General features: G+C 41.6%; 1 protein-coding gene and 1 long non-coding RNA gene across 7 annotated transcripts in view; one reads left to right on the plus strand and one right to left on the minus strand.

Moving 5' to 3' along the window:
* The window catches only part of LOC309620024, a 335,464-nt gene that overhangs the window by 65,687 nt on the left and 245,130 nt on the right, over positions 1–24,647 (plus strand). The window lies entirely within an intron of this gene.
* MID1 (midline 1) overlaps positions 1–24,647 on the minus strand; it is a 397,732-nt gene that overhangs the window by 25,016 nt on the left and 348,069 nt on the right. For all 6 annotated transcript variants that reach the window (XM_082375673.1, XM_082375669.1, XM_082375672.1 and 3 more), the window contains exons 8-9: positions 5,497–5,658; positions 2,017–2,224 (exon numbers count right to left, since the gene is read on the minus strand). In XM_082375673.1, the coding sequence (XP_082231799.1) occupies positions 2,017–2,224; positions 5,497–5,658 (370 nt within the window). The remainder of the gene's footprint in view (positions 1–2,016; positions 2,225–5,496; positions 5,659–24,647) is intronic.

Consider the following 24,647-nt stretch of genomic DNA (forward strand, 5'->3'; position numbering starts at 1 on the left):
TCCCACCACCACAGTAGAGGTGAGCAGTTGAGACAAAATCATCATCTGGCCTGCAAACCTAGAAATCCTGGCTCTCTGGCCCTTTACAGACAATGTTTGTGGACCCTTGGTTAACAGCTTGTACCCTGATTACAGACTCCCCAACTCTGTCACTATGAGCTTTGTGCCCTTGGACCTCAGTCATCTCATCTGTAAAATGGGATATTAGCACCTACCTTTGTGGGGCTGTTAGGATGAATAAATGAGTTACCATTCGTAAAATGCTTAGACCAGTGCCTGACATAGCTGTGCTAGATAAGGGCTGGCTAAATAAAAATTATAATTGCTCAAAAAGGGAGCTCGCTAAGTGGGCATTTGTGAGACAGATGGCCAGGGTGAGAGGTGCAGTTTATGGCTGTGGAATAGGCAAGGTCAGCTTTGTACGGTGAACTTGGTAGGGTTAACTAATTCCCATGTAGACTGCCCTGACCTCCACCCCTTAGGCTCAGAGAACTCAATGGGCTCAAAACACGGGGCTGGATCCAAGGGACCCTCTGAAATGAGTCCTGGCCAAGGATCACTGCTTCACCCCCAGCCTCAGCTCTCAGCTATTTGCACTGATGGGCCCAGTCTAGAATCACAAAATGTACAAGGCGATAGAAATTAGTTTAAGTGATGAAGAGCAGGAATTTAGAGTAGGAATTGGAGAACCTACTCTGTAAAGGGCCAGAGAGCTAATAATTTTGGCTTCATGGACCACAGGATTCTGTTTTACCTCCTCAACTCTGCTGTGTGGCTCAAAGGCAGCCATAGACACTGGAAAAGAGTGGGCCTGGCTGTGTTCCCATAAATAGTTTATTTACAAAAGCAGACAGTGGGCTGGGTTTGGCCCAAGGGCTGTAGTCTGCTGACCCATGCTTTAAGGCATGAAAGAGCAGTGTTAGCATACTAGCTAGCTCTCCCTGGGACCAGGACTCAATTCTTGCTGTAAATAAAAAATGAATGGAAAACAAGTAATTTTTCTTATTGGCCGAATGGTAGATTAGATGATTGCTTGGTATATTTCCACTCCCTCCTCTCAACTCCATGTGAAGAAAATATACTTCCCTGCACCACTAGCCTTGGGCTTGGCCATGTGACTGGCTTTGGCCAATAAGAAGTTAGCAGACATGATGCAAGCAGAGCTTTGAAATGTGCTTGCGCTCTTGGGCTCCTTGAGAAGGACATGGCCTGGGTAGCCCACATGTGCAAAGAGGATGAAGAAACCCATAGAACAGACCTAGATCCAACCTACAGCTTAAAGCAAGGCCCAGTTAAGATTAGCCTTGAGCAGCTAACCCACAGATGTGGGTGTCGGTGAGCAATAGTAAATTATTGTTGGTTGAAGCCACTGAATTTTGGGGTGTTTGTTAGGCAGCATTACTGTAGCAACAGCTGACTGATCAAGATTTTCTGCATATTATTATTCAAGATGGACCCTGCTATGTGTTGATGGTCTGACAAAGTCCAGAATAAGATGTGCCTTTTTATAATTATAGGACAACATCCATCAACAGATGAATGGATAAAGAAGATGTGGTGTGTGTGTGTATACATATATATATATATACACACACACACACATATATATGTGTACACACACACACACACACAATGGAATATACTACTCAGCCATAAAAAAGAATGAAATAATGCCACTTGCAGAAACATGGATGGACCTAGAGATGATCATACTAAGTGAAGCAAGTCAAACAAAGACAAATATCATATGATATCACTTATGTATGGAATCTAAAATATAGAAAAGAATTTATTGACAAAACAGAAACAGACTCACAGACATAGAAAACAAACTTTCGGTTACCAAAGGGGAGAGAGATAAATTAAGAGTTTGGGATTAGCAGGCACAAACTACTATGTGTAAAAGAGATGGGGGACAAGGTCCTGCTGTGTGGCGCAGGGAGCTATGTTCAATACCTTGTAATAATCTGTGGTGGAGGAGAATGTGAAAGAATATATTTAGATAAAATTGCCTACCATGTGCTTCCGCTTATGACCACTTCCCAGTAATGCCGGCCACTGTCAATGAACACGTTTCCAGCTACGCCATAGCTGCCCTGGCTGGTGAAGCGTTCAGGCGTGTGGCTCTTTTTGGATGATGACTCATCACGTTCTACTGTCAAGTTATCGTGGGACACCTTTAGCTTGCGATGTGCAGATTTGGGGTCCAGTTTAAATGGTTGGCCTGGAAACGGTTACAAAACAGAAAGCAGAAGATGAAAAGAACTGTTGATTTTAACATGAGCGAGAACGTATTTTCAGAATCAGCTTTAAAAAGTACAGGAAAATAGTAAGAACAAGCATGTCCCTGCCATCATGAGCTCGCAGTCAGTCAGTTCTAAGATGCGGACGCAGGGGTGCTACGCTCACAATTCGACAACGGCATGGGCGAGGATCAACCAGAACATGTGGTATAAGCTATCCTGGGGGAATCCCAGCTGTACCCCAGCGGCACAGGTACCGGGAAGGGAGGAGAAAATGAAGGCTTCGTTTTCAACCATTCCCATGTTCAATCAGCTTAAAATGGGTTCATGCTCAACAGACTACAGACCAGAAACCAAACAAATCAAGACTGCAGGTTTTCATGTATAGAATATTCTAAAGGCTTATATTATTTTGAGATTGTTCCAAATTAAGCATTACTCTCATGAGCTTCGAATGACTATAAAGTTGTCTATTTTTCAGCCCACAAGATCAGGCAAACAATGTGATCGTGACAGACACCTGGGTTTTGCCTCGTGAGTTCATTTGTCTATATAAGAAGGTCCTCTCTCTTTCACATTTGTGTTTTGAAAATCGAACCATTATAAAATCTTGGGAGAATCGCACCTGAACATCTTGTTGTTAACTGTTACTTCTTTGAGAATTCACCACTGGTGTGGAGGCCACCCTGTCATTCAACACGACGTCGGTACAAGGCACTTAAAGGCAGGAAGTGAGTTACAACGTGATGCAAACACCATGATGTTCAAACTCCACAGCCACTGGTGCAGCTGGGAGGCTGCTTCCGTGCAGTGCACGGGTCTCAGACAATCACAGGAAAAAGTCTGGTTAAATCTGACTGTGGCAATACACGATGGCTGAGAAACTGAGGCAGCGAGCCTGGAGCAGTGTGTGTGACATCACATGCAGGTAGGCCAAAGGATTTCTAGTCGCTGCTTGGATACAGACATGACACCAGCACTTCTAAAATCCTTTCTTTTAGGTCGGGGACCAGCATACTTTTTCTACAAGAGGCCAGATAGGAAATATTTTCAGCTATGTTGGCCCTGTGGTTTCTTCTGGGGCTATTTAACACTACTGTCCTCGCATGGAGACAGCCAGAGACATAGGTAAACAGATGGGCGTGGCTCTGTGCCAGTAAAAGTTTATTTACAAAAACAGGCAGCTGAATCTGGCCCACGGGCTGTAGTTTGCTGACCCATTTTAGATTTCTGTTCATATCAAAGAAAAGCTTAAAGGGGAGCTGAGAAAATCCTCAAGTGCTCAGCAGGCAGTGGGTATTCTCAAAGGCTGTAAGATCGGCTGGATTCCATGTGTAGTTTAAACTTTGGCTTGGCTTGTTAAAAAAAAAAAAAATTGTCCTCAGGAATGATCACACCAGCAACTATTAGGGATAAAGTATGAACTAAGACAAGAAGAATCTGAAGATAGTTTGGCTTGCTTAAAAGGTGTGATAAACCATAATGGAAAAGGACATGAAAAAGAATGTGTATATAACTGAATCACTTTGCTGTACAGCAGAAATTAACACAACATTGTAAATCAACTATACTTCAATACAATTGGAAAAAAAGAAAAAAAAAAAGGTGGAAGATACAACGTGCGTAAAAATAACTGGACCCTAATGGGCGGATTAGGAAGGCATTCCCTAAAGGCGCGCGCCCATCATTGAAAATGAAGGCTGTGTTCTGCTTGCCCTTCTTCCAGGGAGGAAGATCAGAACGTTACAGCCATTGAAAAGACTGGCCTTATAACGGTGAGCTACATCGTGTTGGCTTCAGCTCCCAGCCTCACCCGCACATGCATGGAGCAGGGTCATGCCACCTGATGTCAGGCCCAACCCCCTGCCTTCTCGGAACAAATTCCACTTGCGCCTCGGATGTGTTTCTCAAGGAAACTATGACCTACTCTGTCTAGGTTCAAGGCTTTTGCTTCGATGAGGACAAATTAGCGCAGGGAACAAATTAATCATTGACTTGGCTAAAGAATTCAATGCACTGTAGGACTTGTACACCTAAGAGTTTGGCAAACTATAGCCCGCAGGCCAGATTCAGCCCACTGCCTGTGTCTGTCAATAAAGTTTTGATGAAGCGTGGCCATGCCGTGCTTTTTGCACGACAGAGTTGAATACCTGTGACCAAGACCATCTGACCTGCACAGCCCCAAACAGTTACTATTTGGCACATTACAGAAAAAGTTTACCAACCTCTTGTACATAACTTAATAACATCTGGTCAATGATTGCCTGTCTAGACGTAGAAGATGACATTACCTGTCTATATGAAATGAATACATTATCTTTGGTAAAACCGGTGAAGCACAAACAAGATGTCTCTTAGATCTACTCTATAGAATTAACCTCAGTGTATGTATATATTCATTTGTTTTCTTAGTTACTCTCTGAGGACGTTTTTCTTCTTTACCAGCAGCCACATGGAGAGGAGAAATTAGCTTATGTTTAAGAGTATGTATCTTAAACACACATACCTGGAATAAAGTTACTTGACTACTGAAATCAAGGATTTGGGTTAAATGAGGGTTCCTCTTAAAAAGTAGTTCCTGTTGACAGGCTGGCAACCCTAGAACGTGCTGTGATATTGACACACTCCAAGTGACTGTCTCTTGGGAGGTCTTATGCAAAGGAGTACCATAGTATACAGCATAACATTTCTAGATCAAAAAGATGTAAAGAAAGATGAGCACAAAATAAAACCCAGGTGGGCAGAGAGGGGGAGATGACAGTGTTACAGGACGCACGTACCGCCTGGCTCGCCCTGTGTCGTAGGGGCCATCCTGAGGACTGGGGGGCGTTTCCCGTCATCCCTGGCCTCTAACCACTAGACACCAGTAACACCCATCCCAGCTGTGACAACCAAAAATGACCCCAGACGTGGCTCAGTGTTCCTCGGGGGACCAGAATCACCTCTGACTGAGAACCCCAGACCTGGACAGCTATCTGGGGTAAGAGAATTCCTGAAGAAAGACTTAGTAATTTGCTATTCTGCTATGGAAAAGAATACTATCTGCCAGTTCCAGCGCCCCGACTCTGTGTCTGTCAGGCTTGGAACCGAGAGGAATCTGATGCAAAACCCACGATTGCACACTGGCTCTTTGCTTGCTTTCTGAGGCTGTCAGCGATACCCGAGACAGAGAAGAGGAAAAGAAGGGACGCTAGAGGCAGCTGAAAGGAGAGCAGATGAGAGACGACAGCTCTGCTGAGCTGGCGGCACGTACTGTTCGTCTTCAGCTTCCCAGGCTCACTGCTGCGGCTGCCCGCCTGGTTGATGGCCTTGACGATGAAGATGTACTTGGTGCCGCTCTGCAGACCGTGGACGGTGTAGTGGTTCTGCTTGATGTTGGGCACGATCATCCAGCTATCGGCCGAGTTACACAGACCTGCAAAGCCAAGCACACGTGATGGGTTCTTTGGTGCCAGCATGGGGTAGATCTGCATAATGTTAAGGTCGCAGGATTTTCGGTTCTTTGAACCGGAAGTGGAGAGCTTTGTCACTTCTCAGGGAGACCACCAATCAACTCGAGTGCCCAGTGTCCTGCCTATAACTAGGATGGCAACCTGTATTTATTATTATATATTCGGGCTGTGTGCTCGAAGTGGAAGCACCAACTAAGATGATTATATTGCAAACCCTGTTCAGTGTGGCTAGGAGCAGCAAGGATGGTTCTGTCCAGGATCTTAAGCACCGTCTACGGGCATGATGTGTTACTAGGTGCCATGGGATGAAAAGCAAGCAAGTAACCACGGATCCCTCCCCCAGTTCTCATTATGATGAGCATTCAGTTTTTGATCTCATCAATTTTGAGACTCACAGAAGGTGAGGAGAGACCCGGGTCACGTATGAGAAATTGCCTTCACTAACGTCGATGTAGTAGGTCGCATTTTTTGCCTCTCATCCTTCACCCTGCCCTGGATCCATGTCTAGGTGACTTTGCAGTTGCTCCTTCTAAAGACATGGGGTATATTCTCTTATCTCGTAGCTTTGGATTTGGCCATGTGACCTGCTTTGGCCACTACAATGAGGCTGAAATGATAACGTGCCAGTGGCAAGAGGAGGCATTACAAGGCCTTGAGGGTTTGTTGCCCCCTCGTGCCACTGCCATAGGGACGGCCATAGGGAGAACGTTCCCGATAGTCTCCTCCTCTCACCGACTGCCCAGCCGATTCGGGAGTGAGACCAGCAGAGACTGGCCAGCACCAGCGCAACTTCTGACAGGGAACCTAAGAGAATGCTCACTGGGGTTGTGTGTGACCCAGTACTCTCCTGGTCGTACTTCAAGTGATTCAGGACATGTGTCCCTCAGAGAACCCTGGAGTGGCAGCACCTGAGGGCAGCTCAGGGCCCAGGGCAACTCTGAGAAAAGCATCAACAGGGATTGGGACCAGCTGCACCCCTAGCATGGCTGGTTCCAGAGAAGAGCAGAGTTGCTCTTCTGGCGGCATGCTGCGGGATGTGGTTTGAGAAGCAGCCTGCAGATTTAGGAGGCTTTGGAAGAACATGTAGGAAAGAGGAAGCCGTCTTGTTTTTCAGCTGGCTGATGCTGAAAACATTTCTTTGGTCCTGGGCCCGACTCTCCTCTCCGCCCATCAATCTCCACGCTAATCGAACCTTTTCCCAGCCCCCTGGTGACTGGGCTGTCATGGCGTTTCCTGACTCTGGTGAATTTCCTTCATCGATTCTCGGTAGAGGGCTGGGCCCCTCCACTTCCTGAGGGGCGCTCAACTTGCCTCCCCTCCTTCCCTTTCAGGGGATTTGCAAGTCAAAGGTTAGTTCTTTTGATCTTGAGGCAACTTACACCTTAACCATACGCCCAAGAAGCAGTCCCTTCATCTTTCTTTGGTCTTACCTCTTTGAGACTCTAATAAAACATTTCTGTAGAAGGAAACTCACAAACGCATATCCCTACTAACCCACAAATATCTGCATAGCATTTCAAGATGTTCACGGCCCCATGACAGCTGTCTCTGAATCCTACTAAATACCGTCTCCGACTTTTTAGTTCAACATTGTTCATGGTAGTCTCACAGTTGAGACGAACGTGAAAATATTTTGTTAATTGTGAAAATTCACTTCCTACGACTTGTATCTTGGGTGCACAGTATTTGCAGGTGCACTTCAGTGAGTCTTAAAATAAGCAAACATGTATATAGTCATATACATGAAAAATCCTGTGAATTTTCTCTCACCTCTTTTCACTTCCATCTGTAAACATTTAAACCAGGAGGACTGCAAGACTTGACAGAGCCACCATAAAGCAAGGAAATGATGTGAGGCTCACAGAAGGGGTTGAGTGTGGTGTGCTTGTTTTTGGAGACATAATAGAGCAACTAAGGCACCATCCCCCCACCCCCAATTTCCCCCTATTTCTCCGACCAGTTCTCACTTGTATTAGACCCAGGTGAACATCCACAAATAGCTTAGTAACATGGGACTCTCCCAATTACATATCTATTTTGATACTTTCTCACCTTCCCTTTTCCTTGAACACAGCAGTGACAAACTCAATGCTTCCAGATAGTGCCACAACCAAATAGTAGATTTTGATCCACCCAAAATTGGATCTCAGCTCTGGGCCCCAAGAAGCCTGTAACTCACTTTATTATTATTTTTTGAATTTTATTTATTTATTTTTATACTGCAGGTTCTTATTAGTTATCTATTTCATACGTATTAGTGTATCCATGTCAATCCCAATTTCCCGATTCATCCCACCCCCACCCCCACCTCCTGCGCTTTCCCCCCTTGGTGTCCATACGTTTGTTCTCTACATCTGTGTCTCTATTTCTGCCCTGCAAACCGGTTCACCTGTACCATTTTTCTAGATGCCACGTGTTAGCGTTAATATGATATTTTTCTCTTTCTGACTTACTTCACTCTGTATGACAGTCTCTAGGTCCATCCACGTCTCTGTAAATGACTCAATTTCGTTTCTTTTTATGGCTAAGTAATATTCCATTGTAGATATGTACCACATCTTCTTTATCCATTCGTCTGTCGATGGGCATTTAGGTTGCTTCCATGTCCTGGCTATTGTAAATAGTGCTGCAGTGAACACTGGGGTGCATGTGTCTCTTTGAATTATGGTTTTCTCTGGGTATATGCCCAGTAGTGGGATTGCTGGGTCATATGGTAATTCTATTTTTAGTTTTCTAAGGAACCTCCATACTGTTCTTCAAAGTGGCTGTATCAATTTACATTCCCACCAACAGTGCAAGAGGGTTCCCTTTTCGCCACACCCTCTCCAGCATTTGTTGTTTGTAGATTTTCTGATGATGCCCATTCTAACTGGTGTGAGGTGTGATACCTCATTGTAGTTTTGATTTGCACTTCTTCAATAATTAGTGATGTTGAGCTGCTTTTCATTTGCCTCCTGGCCATCTGTATGTTCTTTGGAGAATAAGGTCCGTTTAGGTCTTCTGCCCATTTTTGGATTGGGTTGTTTGTTTTTTTTTGACACTGAGCTGCATGAGCTGTTTATATACTTTGGAGATTAATCCTTTGTCCGTTGATTCGTTTGCAAATATTGTCTCCCATTCTGAGGGTTGTCTTTTTGTCTTGTTTATAGTTTCCTTTGCTGTGCAAAAGCTTTTAAGTTTCAGTAGGTCCCATTTGTTTATTTTTGGTTTTATTTCCATTACTCTAGGAGGTGGGTCAAAAAAGATCTTGCTGTGATTTATGTCAGAGTGTTCTGCCTATGCTTTCCTCTAAGAGTTTTATTGTATCTGGTCTTATATTTAGGTCTTGAATCATTTTTGAGTTTACTTTGCGTATGGTGTTAGGGAGTGTTCTAATTTCATTCTTATACATGTAGCTGTCCAGTTTTCCCAGCACCACTTATTGAAGAGACTGTCTTTTCTACATTGTATATTCTTGCCTCCTTTATCAAAGATAAGGTGACCATATGTGTGTGGGTTTATCTCTGGGCTTTCTATCCTGTTGCATTGATCTATATTTCTGTTTTTGTGCCAGTATCATACTGTCTTGATTACTATAGCTCTGTAGTATAGTCTGAAGTCAGGGAGCCTGATTGTTCAAGCTCCGTTTTTCCCCCTCAAAATTGCTTTGGCTATTTGGAGTCTTTGGTGTCTCCACACAAATTTTAAGATTTTTTTGTTCTAGTTCTGTTAAAAAAAAAATGCCATTGGTAATAGGGATTTCACTGAATCTGTAGATTGCTTTGGGAAGTATAGTCATTTTCACAGTATTGATTCTTCCAATCCAAGAGCAGACGGCATCTCTCTCCATCTGTTTGTGTCATCTTTGATTTCTTTCATCAGTGTTTTCTGAGTACAGGTCTTTTACCTCCTTTGGTAGGTTTCTTCCTAGGTATTTAATTATTTTTGTTGCAGTGGTGAATGGGATTGTTTCCTTAATTTCTCTTTCTGATCTTTTGTTGTTGGTGTATAGGAATGCCAGAGATTTCTGTGCATTAATTTTGTATCCTGCAACCATACAAAATTCATTCATTAGTTCTAGTAGTTTTCTGGTGGCATCTTTAGGATTGTCTATGTATAGTAACATGTCACCTGCAAACAGTGACAGTTTTACTTCTTCTTTTCTGATTTGGATTCCTTTTATTTCTTTTTTCCCTCTGATTGCTATGGCTAAAACTTCCAAAACTATGTTGAATAATAGTGGTGAGAGTGGACAGACTTGTCTTGTTCTCTTTGATTTCTTCAGTGATCTCTTGGTTATTTAGTAATGTAGTGTTTAGCCTCCATGTGTTTGTGGTTTTTATGTTTTTTTGCCTGTAATTTATTTCTAATCTCATAGTGTTGTGGTTGGAAAAGATGCTTGATATGATTTCAATTTTCTTAAATTTACTGAGGCTTGATTTGTGACCCAAGATGTGATCTGTCCTGGAGAATGTTCCATGTGCACTTGAGAATAATGTGTATTCTGCTACTTTGGGTGAAATGTTCTAAAAATATCAATTAAATCTATCTGGTCTATTGTGTCATTTAGAGCTTGTGTTTCCTTGTTAATTTTCTGTCTCCATGATCTGTCCATTGGTGTAAATGAGGTGTTAAAGCCCCCCACTATTATTGTGTTACTGTTGATTTCCTCTTTTACAGCTGTTAGCATTTGCCTTCTGTATTGAGGTGCTCCTATGTTGGGTGCATATATATTTATAATTGTTATATCTTCTTCTTGGATTGATCCCTTGATCATTATGTAGTGTCCTTCCTTGTCTCTTGTAACATTCTTTATTTTAAAGTCTGTTTTATGTGATATGAGAATTGCTGCTCCAGCTTTTTTTTGATTTCCATTTGCATGGAATATCTTTTTCCATCCCCTCACTTTCTGTATGTGTTCCTAGGTCTGAAGTGGGTCTCTTGTAGGCAGCATATATATAAATATGGGTTTTGTTTTTGTATCCATTCAGTGAGCCTCTGTGTTTTGGCTGGAGCATTTAATCCATTCACATTTAAGGTAATTACCAACATGTATGTTCCTATTACCATTTTCTTAATTGTTTTTGTGTTTGTTTTTGTAGGTCCTTTTCTTCTCTTGTGTTTCCCACTTAGAGAAGTTCCTTTAGCATTTGTTGTAGAGCTGGTTTGGTGGAGCTGAATTCTCTTAGCTTTTGCTTGTCTGTAAAGCATTTGATTTCTCCATTGAATCTGAATGAGATCCTTGCCAGGTAGAGTAATCTTGGTTCTAAGTTCTTCCCTTTCATCACTTAAAACATGGTGTGCCACTCCTTTCTGGCTTGTAGAGTTTCTGCTGAGAAATCAGCTGTTAACCTTATGGGAGTTCCCTTGTATGTTGTTTGTCGTTTTTTCCCTTGTTGCTTTTAATAATTTTTGTCTTTAATTTTTGTCAATTTGATTACTGTGTGTCTTGGCGTGTTTCTCCTTGGGTTTATCCTGCCTGGGACTCTCTGTGCTTCCTGGACTTGGGTGGCTATTTCCTTTCCCATGTTAGGGAAGTTTTTTGACTATAATCTCTTCAAGTATTTTCTCTGGTCCTTTCTCTTCTCCTTCTGGGACCCCTATAATGCGAATGTTGGTGCGTGTAATGTTGTCCCAGAGGTCTCTTAGGCAGTCTTCATTTCTTTTCATTCCTTTTTCTTTATTCTGTTCTGTGGCAGTGATTTCCACCATTCTGTCCAGGTCACTTATCTGTTCTTCTGCCTCAGTTATTCTGCTATTGATTCCTTCTAGTGTAGTTTTCATTTCAGTTATTGTTCATCTCTGTTTGTTCTTTAATTCTTCTAGGTCTTTGTTAAATATTTCTTGCATCATCATGATCTTTGCCTCTGTTCTTTTTCTGGAAGGTTGCCTATCTCCACTTCATTTAGTTGTTTTTCTGGGGTTTTATCTTGTTCCTTCCTCTGGCACACAGTCCTCTGCCTTTTCATTTTGTCTGTCTTTCTGTGAATGTGGTTTTCCTTCCACAGGCTGCAGGATTGTAGTTCTTCTTGCTTCTGCTGTCTGCCCTCTGGTGGAGGAGGCTATCTAAGAGGCTTGTGCAAGCTTCCTGATGGGAGGGACTGGTGGTGGGTAGAGCTGGGTGTTGCTGCGGTGGGCAGAGAGCAGTAAAACTTTAATCCACTTGTCTGCTGATGCGTGGGGCTGAGTTCACTCCCTGTTCATTGTTTGGCCTGAGGTGACCCAGCACTGGAGGCCACAGGCTCTTTGGTGGGGCTAATGGTGGACTCCGGGAGGGCTCATGCCAAGGAACACTTCCCAGAACTTCTGCTGCCAGGGTCCCTGTCCCTGCAGTGAGCCACAGCCACCCCCTGCCTCTGCAGGAGACCCTCCAACACCGGCAGGTAGGTCTGCTTCAGTCTCCTATGGGGTCACTGCTCCCTCCTCCTGGGTCTGGATGTGCACACTACCCTGTGTGTGCCCTCCAAGAGTGGAGTCTCTGTTTCCCCCAGTCCTGCAATCAAATCCAGCTAGCCTTCAAAGTCTGATTCTCTGGGGATTCCTCCTCCCATTGCCAGACCCCCAGGTTGGGAAACCTGATGTGGGGCTCAGAACCTTCACTCCAGGGGGTGGAGTTCTGTGGTATAAGTGTTCTCCAGTCTGTGAGCCACCCACCCAGTGGTTATGGGATTTGATTTTATTGTGATTGCGCCCCTCCTACCGTCTCATTGTGGCTTCTCCTTTGTCTTTGGATGTGGGGTATCCTTTTTGGTGAGTTCCAGTGTCTTCCTGTTGATGACTGTCCAGCAGTTAGTTGTGATTCAGGTGCTCTCGCAAGAGGGAGTGAGAGCATGTCCTTCTACTCTGCCATCTTCTCACCAAATCCAAATGTTTTTAAAACAAGCTTGGTGTGTGTGTATGGATGGAGTGGGTGGGATATATATGTTGTCAAGCAAGTCTTAACCCCAGACTTAATTTTTTTCCAATTTCTGTTTTCCCCCTTGCTTTAGCCAATATTCATTTTCCATCCCTTAATGATCCCTCAGAATTATTTCACAACTTCCCAGTTACTTTCAAACTCAATGCACATTGCACCTGTTCCCCTTTCCCCAGCATAGGCTTGACCTGTGCTTTGGGGAGCTATGGTGGGCCAGACGGTTTTCCACTCTTCTGCTCTTTGTCCCACTCTAAGCACTCGAAATCGAGACAAGTGGCCTTGTCTGTCTCTCGGACATCTTTTTCTTCTCCCACTTCTAAGCTGTAGATTCTCCACTCACTGCAGTGGCCTTCTTCTTTGACTCAGGGTTTCTCTGCTACCTCATGCCAACTTTAGGATCCCCTCTGGCATTGACTTTCTCTGTGCAGTATGGTGTGCTCACTCCTGTGCTGAATCCTCTCATCTACAGCCTCATTAAAATTGGTCTGAGCATGGTTTTTCTTACCCTCCTTGTCACTGACCTCCCCCAAGTGAAGCCTCTTCTTAATTGCCTGGTGGTCCAGTGGTTAAGACTCTGTGCTACTGCAGGGGGCGCAGGTTCGATCCCTGGTCAGGGAACTTTTACTCCCAGCGGCACCTCCCTGGGCAGATCCTGAGCAAACCCAGGTCCTGTCAGCATGGACACAGCCCCAGGTTCTCCTGAAGCCCAAATCCCAGCGAGTACTATGGGGACTGAACTCTTGTTGCACGGAAGCTACCCCTCCTAGTCCCAAAGCAGAAGCCCTGGCAGTGCTTGTAACTCACTTTAGATATTTAATAAGAGCGTCACAATAGTAATAAAACAACAGCCACAGAAAACAAACTTACAGTTACCAAAGGGGAAGGGAGGGAAGGGACAAATTAGGAGTTTGGGATTAACGTATGTACACTACTCTATATAAAACAGATAATCAAGAAGCTCCTACTATATAGCACAGGGAACTCTACTCAATAGTCTGTGATAAGCCTATAAGGGAAAAGAATCTGAAAAAAAATATATATGTATAACTGAATCACTGTGCTGTGTACACCTGAAACTAACACAACATTGTAAATCAACTATACTCCAATAAAAAATTAATTAAAAAACAGAACAAAATGATGAGCTTTTCCATTGCCTAGGACAATCCACTCATATTCCTAGACCTTTGTCAACAGCAGTCCGGCACAAATGCAAACAATAACAGCAGTCCGCAGAATCAAATGAGAATCCTATCAGTGTCACTGTGTTTACACTGTTCCTATTTAATTGCATATGTTACAGCGAAATGAGTATTGTGGTCAAAGAAAGCAAATGTAAAAATGTTTCAATAAACTTTACATCACTGTACAACCCCAAAGCTGGGTTTAATGTGGTGGCGGAATGCTTTCAGCAACATCATAAAGCAGATGTCTGAAATTGCTGCAAACTGCAACTTGGCTTACAATCCAAAGTCTTAACCCAACAAAAAAAGATTTAATGTTTCAGAAAACTTTTCCAAACCAAAAAAGGGACCCTGACCATCCTGATTAGTTTGTGAACAGGTCACTAATTGTTTTACTTGAGTATTAAAAGAACAAAATGTTTATGGAGTAGTAAAATTTGATTGGATAAGTAAGTTTACCCTGGGACAATCTGCTTTGATGAATGCTAACTATTTAGGCTTACCTTTATATTATTACTATGGCCAAGGTCATAACTGAGAGGTTGATTACAGATGCCAAGAAAGCAACATCGACCGTTCTCTTTTGGGGGCTGCAGTTGGTGGGATGCCTCGGAGTACACCATTACTGCATTGCTAGTGTTGGTCTAGTGCCAGCACCACTTAACTTCTTGCATATGGTGCCAAGCGCCAGACTTCTCTGCCTTGATACCCCACTGTGTTGAGACCGTTGACCAGGTTTTATTCATCACTTTATGAAACAAACATCCATATAACTGTCCTGACTGAAACTTCTACTTTTCTCTAAATTCGTTTCCAATCATCTTTGAGGGGATGCCAACATTCACCTTCTCCAATTCAGCTTGAAGTACTAAAGCAACAATGGAACTTGGAAGATGATTAGTTCATAATACAATAATTGAGTTTTGTGATTTTGTACTTTTTTTCTCTCATTCACAATGGGTCAGAAGCATCTCCCTACATAATGCTGCTCCTTACAAGATCCTAATTACGTTTGGGACTTCAGAGCCTTGTACAGTAACTGCCTGTCATCTTACAGTAAAACATCATTATGTATAAAACATTATGCAACACGGACACCCTTCAGAGAGGCTGCACACCAGCTTCGTTTCTTTGAACAGATTGGACATAAGTGAACATTCTTTTCCTTCTTCTCAATACAAATAGTATATGTTTAATAACTTTCATGAATGTTTTCAAAATGACTAAAATAAATTAAATACAGATAACTACTTTGCCATGAAGGCTTGAAGACACGGATCTTTTGACTCTTGCCAATAATAAAAATAATAGGCTGCTGGGAGAAGGCTCCAATTGAAGATTTTCAATGATGCATTAAAAGTAGTTTTGGAAAAAACTGTAAAATTGAATACATATCTATCTATTTCTCAATAAGCAATTCGTTAACATCTGTAGTCATAAGCCTGTTCATAAAAATGAAAAATAAAAAATTAACTGTCATTAATTTTGCATTTGAGTGTATGAATTTGATTAGAGATAGTCTTTTTATAAGATTAAAAAGCTCCATAGATAGATAGTATCTAAGTTCTCCTTCACTGAAGTCACTTGAGGGCAATTAACTAGAATTTATTATGACAAGTGAAGGAACTGTGACCTAGGGACAGTAAAAGACTGCCCAGTGGCACAAGGAGCTACAGCCAGCTTTGGAGTATCTTTCTCCTTCTTTCCAGTAGAGTTTGTACTCTTAGATCTTATCATTCAATAGAACATCTGCAAAGGATAGTCCTTTCAAATGGGAGTATAGAAGAACAAACAACATGCAAGGAAGACCTTTCACACGAAGACTGTGTAAAATGCCATCATGTAGATAATCCTGGCAAATTGCACGATTGACCTTTATCATATGACAAAAAATATAATGACGGGTGAGTCTAGGCTATATTTTTGTAGGAACAGTAACTTTGAATAGCTAAGTGCTAACACTGGCAAACACAGGGCTAAGAACTTTACTTTTAGTATCTCAGCCATGTGAAGTTAAAACATTACCTCTTCTTACAGATGAAGAAACAGAGGATGTTCAATAATTTGCCCCAAATTATAGAGCTAGTGAGGTCCAAAGCGGGGATTCAAATCCAGATCTCCCTCAATCACTACAACTATGCATAGTAGTTAAGAAAAAAATTATCTCTGGCCAAAAAGCACATGAAAAGATGCTCAACCTCACTAATTATTAGAGTAATGCAAATCAAAACTACAAAGAGGTACCACCTCACACTGATCAGAATAGCCATCATCAAAAAATCTACAAATAACAAGTGCTGGAGAGGGTGTGGAGAAAAGGGAACCCTCCTACACTGTTGGTGGGAATGTAAATTGGTACAGCCACTTTGGAGAACAGTATGGAGGTTCCTTAAAAAACTAAAAATAGAACTATCATATGACCCAGCAATCCCACTCCTGGGCATAGATCAGGAGAAAATCATAACTTGAAAAAAAACATGCACCCCAAAGTTCACTGCAGCACTATTTACAATAGCCTGGACGTGGAAGCAACCTAAATGTCCATCAACAGAGGAATGAATAAAGAAGATGTGGTACATATATACAATGGAATAGTACTCAACCATAAAAAAAGAATGAAATAATGCCATTTGCAGCAACATGGATGGACCTAGAGATTATCATACTAAGTGAAGTAAATCAAAGAGAAAGACAAGTACCATGTGATATCACTTCTATGTGGAATCTAAAAAAAAAGATACAAATGAACTTACGTACGAAACAGAAACAGACTCACAGACTTCAAAAACAAACTTATGGTTACCAAAGGGGAGAGATCAGGAGAGGGATAGATTAGGAGTTTGGGATTAACATCTACACACTATTATATATACAACAGATAACCAACAAGGACCTACTGCACAGCACAGGGAACTCTAGTCACTAGTCTCTAAAAACCTATGAGAAAAGAATCTGTAAAGTAATGGATATATGTATCTGTATAACTGAATCACTTTGCTGTACACCTGAAACTAACACTGCATTGTAAATCGACTATACTCCAAGATAAAATAAAGATTAAATTACAAAAGAAAAAATAATCTGAGAATGTTTACATCTCAGTTACCTTTAATCTAAATTTATTCTTCCATTGTTGCAATTTGATCCTGTAGGCATTGGGACTTCACTATACTGCTTTAATGGACATTAAAGAGACAAACAAATGCTGATACTAACAAGCTGACTAGAGTACCCCAGTTAGATGAACAACTGCAGTTTCACTGGTTTCCATCTGTCCTGGGAGAACAGGCCTTTTCAGGATCTACGTTTTAAATAAGGCAGATCTTGCACTGTATAGCACAGGGAACTCTACTCAATATTCTGTAACAGCCTATATGGGAAAAGAATCTGAAAAAGAATGGATATATGTATAACTGAATCACTTTGCTGTACACCTGAAACTAACACAACATTGTAGATCAACTATACTCCAATATAAAAAAAAAATTAAAAATACTAGATAAACAAGGACCTACTGCATAGCACAGGGAACTATATTAATTATCTTGTAAGAACCTATAATGGAAAATAATCTGAAAAAATAACTGAAACTTTGCTGTACACCTGCATCTAACACAATATTGTAAATCAACTACACTTCAATAAAAAAATTATAAGAACAACAACAACAAAAGGCAGGTCTGTAATCTTCGTTAAGCCATGTGCATTTATTTTCTTGTGGCAACTGCTTTCTGGGAACAAATCCCCTTCTCTGGAATCACCCAACATAAAGCTCTAATTTCAGTAGTATTGTTGTTGGATTTCTACAGGTGTGGCCTTTTCTCATCTATTCCGTTCATGTGTCTTATTTTGGTATTCTTTTCCATGCCAACAGCATGGAAGTCAAGTTAGTCAGTTTAGTTACCGGGGAAACCCTAAGTTTCAAGCAACAGGTATCTTCCTTTCATTTTGGGGATGGAGTGAAGCACTGGTATCGAGCTAAGGTTCTACAATAGGTGGTCCTCTGGCTCCACTCCCTTCCTTCTTGCTGTATCCACGCATTTTGTTTGCTATGTAACCTTGCAGGCCTCTCATTCTGACTCCAGGCTCACTCGTGGGAATGGGTCTGGCCAATGGCATGTCAGCTAACATGACAAAGACAGAGGCTTGAAAAGCATGTGGGCAACTGGGCCCAGCCTTCTGCCTTCACCTCTGCAATCCCCTGGAGAACATGCTTGCGCTAGATTGCAGGAGAGAGCTGTCCAGCAGCTGACAGCTGCCCCAGTCGTCAGCCTGACCTGCGAGGGAGCCTGACCAAGATCAGCAGGTTAGCTGACCCCCAGCTGACTCCAGATGCACAAACAGGAAGAACTACACCTGTAAGGGTTTGAGTCCTGGTTCTATTTCTCTACCTTCATGTCTCACCGTCTCCCCGTCCTCACTCAACTCTCTAGCCAGGCTTAATTAGACGAGATCTCCCACTACACCCTGCCACCTTCTGTCTCTATAGGTTTGCTTAACATGGCTGTCTGGTATGCCTTTACTGTACTGATAGGTACCCACTCTCTTTCAAGACTTAGTGATCACTTGCCCCAAGACCTTTTGGTTGTACCACTTCTGCCCTCTCTATGCTTTCTACCTACTCGGGCAGCTTGCCAAAGCCGTTCTCAACGTTTCATGATTTTCCCTTTCACTCCAAAATTATACATTCTTAGAAGATTTTAATAAAAGCTAAGTAAGATTTTAAGAAAAGCTTCCAAGGCAGGCTGATTAAGGAGTGAAAGGTCAGAGGGGTCAGGAGGGGAAGCTGGGAAAAGGGGATATAGGGAGGGGGAGCCATTTGTTGGTATGAGTCACTTCTACTTTAGCCCCTTAGAAGTGTGGGTCTTTCTGCATCACTCTTTTAATTACTCCTAAATCAAATTTCTATTTTCAGCATCATGTGCCTCAGAATTACTTGTGCTAGGAAAGAACAGTGTAGTTAAAAAAAGGTTTATATAATAAAAGCAAGGTTGATATGGATTTATTCAAAACATTTCTTTGTTGAAAAGTGACTGCTATTCTATCCTATTCTACTTTGACATATTCTATTTTTATTTGCTAAAGAAGCTTTCAAACTTGCTCCCCTAAAAATACATTTCTTCTCGTCCTTTGCCATTTACTTAATTCAATTTAAATAACTGTGGGGTGAGAGGGAGTGCTTCCTCTATTATCATCTCTCTGACCAGCTACTTTGCTGCTATTCAAGATCATCAAATTGTCTCCGATACTATCTCATGGGCCCCAGTGAGAGAGGGGTTTCTCTGTGTTTCAAATAAGGTCTAAAATTCTTCCTAGGTGGGGGCCAATTGTTAATATTTCAGATGATGGCCCTGCTCGCCTCTGAATGAGACCAGGTATTTGGTATTCTTTGGCTATTCATATTATTAAATCCTTTTAAAAAAATGTGAAACAGATTCCAGAGACAAGATGGCAGAGTAGAACTTGAGCTCACCTCCTCTCATGATAACACCCAAATCAAAACTGCTGAACAACTATTGACAAAAAAGACTAGGACCTACCAAAAAAGATATTCTACATCCAAAGACAGAAGAAGCCACAACAAGACAGTAGGAGGGGTGCTTCTGCGATATAATCAAATCCCATGCCCGCCAGATGGGTGACCCACAACATGGAAAATAATTATATTGCAGAGGTTCTCTTACAGAAGTAAGAGTTCTGAGCCCCACTTCAGGCTCCCCAGCCTGGGGGTCTAGCATCAGGAGGAGGAGCCCCCAGAGCATTTGGCATTGAAGGCCAGCGGGGCTTGAGTGCAGGAGCTCCACAGGACAGGTGGAAACAGAGACTCCACTCTTGGAGGGCGCACATAAGGTTTCCTGTGAACTGGGGCCCAGGGCAAAGCAGCAACTCCATAGGAGCCTGGGTCAGACCTACCTGTGGGTCTTGGAGGGTCTCCTAGGGAGTTGGGGGTTGGCTGGGGCTCACCGTAGGGGCAAGGGCCAGAGGCCCCAGGAAATATTTATCGGCGTGAGCTCTCCCGGAGATCACCATTTTGGCACCGAGACCTTGCCCCACCCCACTGCCTGGTTCCAGTGCTGGTACACCTCAGGCCAAACAATGAACAGGGTGGGAACACAGCCCCACCCATCAGCAGACAGTCTGCCTAAAGTCTTCCTGAGCACAAAGTCTCCTCTAAATGCACCTCTTGACATGGCCCTGCCCACCAGAGGGACAAGACCCAGCTCCACCCACCAGGGGGCAGGCAACAGTCCCTCCCACCAGGAAGCCTGCACAAGCCTCTGGACCAATCTCACCCACCAGGGTGCAGACATCAGAAGAAAGAGGAACTACAAACGTGCAGCCTGAGAAACAGAGACCACAAACACAGACAGTTACACAAAATGAGACAGCAGAGAAATATATTCCAGACAAAGGAACAAGATAAAACCCCAGGAGAACTAAGTGAAGTGGAGATAGGTAATCTACCTGAAAAAGAATTCAGAGTAATGAATTAAAAAAGAAAAAGCAATGCAAACACAACACTAAAGACAGTCATCAAATCACAAGAGAAGCGAACAAAAGAGGAAGGGAAGAAAAAAGACCTACAAAAACAAATCCAAAACAATGAACAAGATGGCAATAAGAACATACATATTGATAATTACCTGAAATGTAAAAGGATGAAATACTCCAACCAAAAGACATAAACTGGCTGAATGGATACAAAAATAAATCCCGTATATATGCTGTCTACAAGAGACCCACTTCAGATCTAGAGACACATACAGACTGAAAGTGAGAAGACGGAAAAAGGTATTCTACGCAAATGGAAATCAAAAGAAAGCTAGAGTAGCAATACTCATGCCAGACAAAATAGACTTTAAAATCAAGACTGTTACAAGAGACAAAGAAAGACACTATATATATACAATGATCAAAGGATCAAGTCATGAAGAGGATAAAACAATTGTAAATGTATATGCACCCAACAAAGGAGCACCTCAGTATACAAGGCAAATGCTAACAGCCATAAAAGGAGAAATCAACAGTAACACAATAATAGCGGGGGACTTTAACACCCCACTTACATCAGTGGACAGAGCATCCAGACAGAAAATCAATAAGGAAACACAGGCCTTAAATGACACATTAGACCAGATGAAGTTAATTGATATTTATAGAATATTCCATTTGAAAGCAGCAGAATACACATTCTTCTCAAAGGCACATATAACATTCTCCAGGAGAGATCACAATGCTGAGCCACAAAGTGAGCCTCAGTAAATTTAAGAAAATTGAACTCATATCAAGCATCTTCTCCGACTACAAAGCTATTAGATTAGAAATCAACTACAAAAAAACCCCCCAAAACTGTAAAAAACACAAACACGTGGAGGTGAAACAATATGCTACTAATCAACCAATGGATCACTGAAGAAATCAAAGAAGAAATGAAAAAATACCTAGAGACAAACGAAAACAAAAGCCTGATGATCCAAGACCTACGGGACGCAGCAAAAGCAATTTTAAGAGGGACGTTTATAGCAATATTATCTCACCTCAGGAAACAAGAAAAATCTCAAACAAACAACTTAACCTTATGCCTAAAGCAACTAGAGAAAGAAGAAGAGACAAAACCCAAAGTTAGTAGAAGGAAAGAAACCATAAAGATCAGAGCAGAAATAAATGAAATAGAGACAAAGAACACATCAACAAAATTGATAAACCTTTAGCCAGACTCATCAAGAAAAAAAGGGAGAAGGCTCTAATCCATAAAATTAGAAATGAAAAAGTTTTAGTTACAACAGGCACCACAGAAATACAAAGGATCATAAGAGACTACTACAAGCAACTCTATGCCAATAAAATGGACAATCTAGAAGAACTGGACAAATTCATAGAAAGGTACAGTCTCCCAAGACTGAACCAAGCAGAAATAGAAAATGTGAACAGACCAATCACAAGTACTGAAATTGAAAATGTGATGAAAAAACTCCCAACAAACAAAAGTCCAAGAGCAGATGGCTTCACAGGCGCATTCTATCAAGCATTTAGAGAAGAGCTAACACCTATCATTCTGAAACTATTCCAAAACAATTGCAGAGTAGGGAACACTCCCAAACTCATTCTACGAGGCCACCATCACCCTGATACCAAAACCAGGCAAAGATAGCACAAAAAAAGAAAATTACAGGCCAATATCACTGATGAATATAGATGTAAAATTCCTCAACATAATACTAGCAAACCAAACCCGACAATACAGTAAAAGGATCATATACCATGATCAAGTGGGATTCATCCCAGGGATGCAAGGATTCTTCAATATCCGCAAATCAACCAATGTGATACACCACATTAACAAATTGAAGAATAAAAACCATATGATCATCTCAATAGATGCAGAAAAAGCTTCTGACAAAATTCAACATTCATTTATGATAAAAACTCTCCAGAAAGTGGGCACAGAGCCTCAATATAATAAAGACCATATATGACAAACCCACAGCTAACATGATACTCAACAGTGAAAAGCTGAAAGCATTTCCTCTAATATCAGAAACAAGACAAGGATGCCCACTCCCACCACTTTTATTCAACATAGCTTTGGAAGTCCTAGCCACGGCAATCAGAGAAGAAAAAGAAATAAAAGGAATCCCAATTGGAAAAGAAGTAAAACTGCCACTGTTTACAGATGACATGATACTATACATAGAAAATCCTAAAGATGCTACCAGAAAACTACTCGAGCTCATCAATGAATTTGGTAAAGTTGCAGCTTACAGAATTAATACACAGAAATCTCTTGCATTTCTATATGTTAACGATGACAGATCAGAAAGAGAAATTAAGGAAACGATCCCATTTACCATCATATCAAAAAGAATAAAATTCCTAAGAATAAACCTACCCAAGGAGCCAAAATACCTGTACTCGAAAACTGTAAGATGCTGATGAAAGAAATTGAAGATGACACACACAGATGGAAAGGAATTGGAAAAATCAATATTGTTCTTGAATTAGAAGAATCAATATTGTCAAAATGAGTATACTACCTAAGGCAATCTACAGATTCAATGCAATCCCTATTAAATTACCAATGGCATTTTTCACAGAACTAGAACAAAAAATTTTAAAATTTGTATGGAAACACGAAAAACCCCGAATAGCCAAAGCAATCCTGAGAAAGGAAAACAGAGCTGGAGGAATCAGGCTCCTTGACTACAAAGCTACAGTCATCAAAACAGTATGGTACTGGCAGAGAAACAGAAATATAGATCAATGGGACAGGATAGAAAGTCCAGAAATAAACCCACGCACCTATGGTCAACTAATCTATGTCAAAGGAGGCAGGAATATATAATGGAGAAAAGACAGCCTCTTCAATAAGTGTTGCTGGGAAAACTGGACAGCTACATGTTAAAGAATGAAACAAGAACATTCTCTAACACCATACACAAAAATAAACTCAAAATGGATTAAAGACCTAAATGTAAGACCAGATACTATAAAACTCTCAGAGGAAAACATAGGCAGAACAATCTTTCCATAAATTGCAGCAATATCTTTTTGGATCCACCGCCTGGAGTAATGAAAATAAAAACAAAAATAAACAAATGGGACTTAATTAAACTTAAAAGCTTTTGCACAGCAAAGGAAACCATAAGCAAAACAAAAGGACAACCCACAAAATGGGAGAAAATATTTGCAAACAAAGCAACTGACAAAGGATTAATCTCCAAAATATACAAGCAGCTCATGCAGCTCAATATCAAAAAAACAACCCAGTGAACAAATGGGCAGAAGATCTAAAGAGACATTTCTCCAAAGAAGACATACAGATGGCCAAAAAGCACATGAAAAGATGCTCAACATCACTAATTATTAGAGAAATGCAAATCAAAACTACCATGAGGTATCAGCTCACACGGCTCAGAATGGCCATCATTACAAAGTCTACAAACCATAAATGCTGGAGAGGGTGTGGAGAGAAGAGAACCCTCCTATGCTGTTGGTGGGAACGTAAATTGGTACAACCATTATGGAGAACAGTATGGAGGTTCCTGAAAAGAACTAAAAATAGAACTATACCATATGATCCAGCAATCCCACTCCTGGGCATATATCCAGAGAAAACCATAATTTGAAAAGATACATGCACCCCAGTGTTCACAGCAGCACTATTTACAATAGCCAAGGCGTGGAAGCAACCTAAATGTCCATCGACAGAGGAGTGAATAATGAAGATTTGGTACATATACACAATGGAATAGTACTCAGCCATAAAAAAGAATGAAATAATGCCATTTGCAGCAACATGGATGGACCTCGAGATGATCATACTAAGCAAAGTAAGTCAGAAAGAGAAAGACAAATACCATGTGATATCACTTATATGTAGAATCTAAAATATGGCACAAATGAACTTCTCTAAGAATCAGAAACAGACTCACATAGAGAACAGACTTGTGGTTGCCAAGTGGGGGTGGGGGTGGGGGTGGGGGCAGGGTAGGGATGGAGTGGGAGTTTGGGATTAGCAGATGCAAACTAGTACATACAGAATGGATAAACAACAAGGTCCTATTGTATAGCACAGGGGACTGTATTCACTATCCTGTAATAATCAGTCATAAAAAAGAACGAAATAATGCCATTTGCAGCAGCATGGATGGACCTAGAGATTATCATACTAAGTGAAGTAAGAAAGAGAAAGACAAGTACCATGTGATATCACTTCCATGTGGAATCTAAAAAAATGATACAAATGAACTTGTGTACAAAACAGAAACAGACTCACAGACTTCAAAAACAAACTTAGGGTTACCAAAGGGGAGAGGTCGGGGGAGGGATAGATTAGGAGTTTGGGATTCACATCTACACACTACTATATATA

Source organism: Balaenoptera borealis, assembly GCF_965194805.1.
Source record: "Balaenoptera borealis genome assembly, chromosome: X".
NCBI lineage: Eukaryota > Metazoa > Chordata > Mammalia > Artiodactyla > Balaenopteridae > Balaenoptera > Balaenoptera borealis.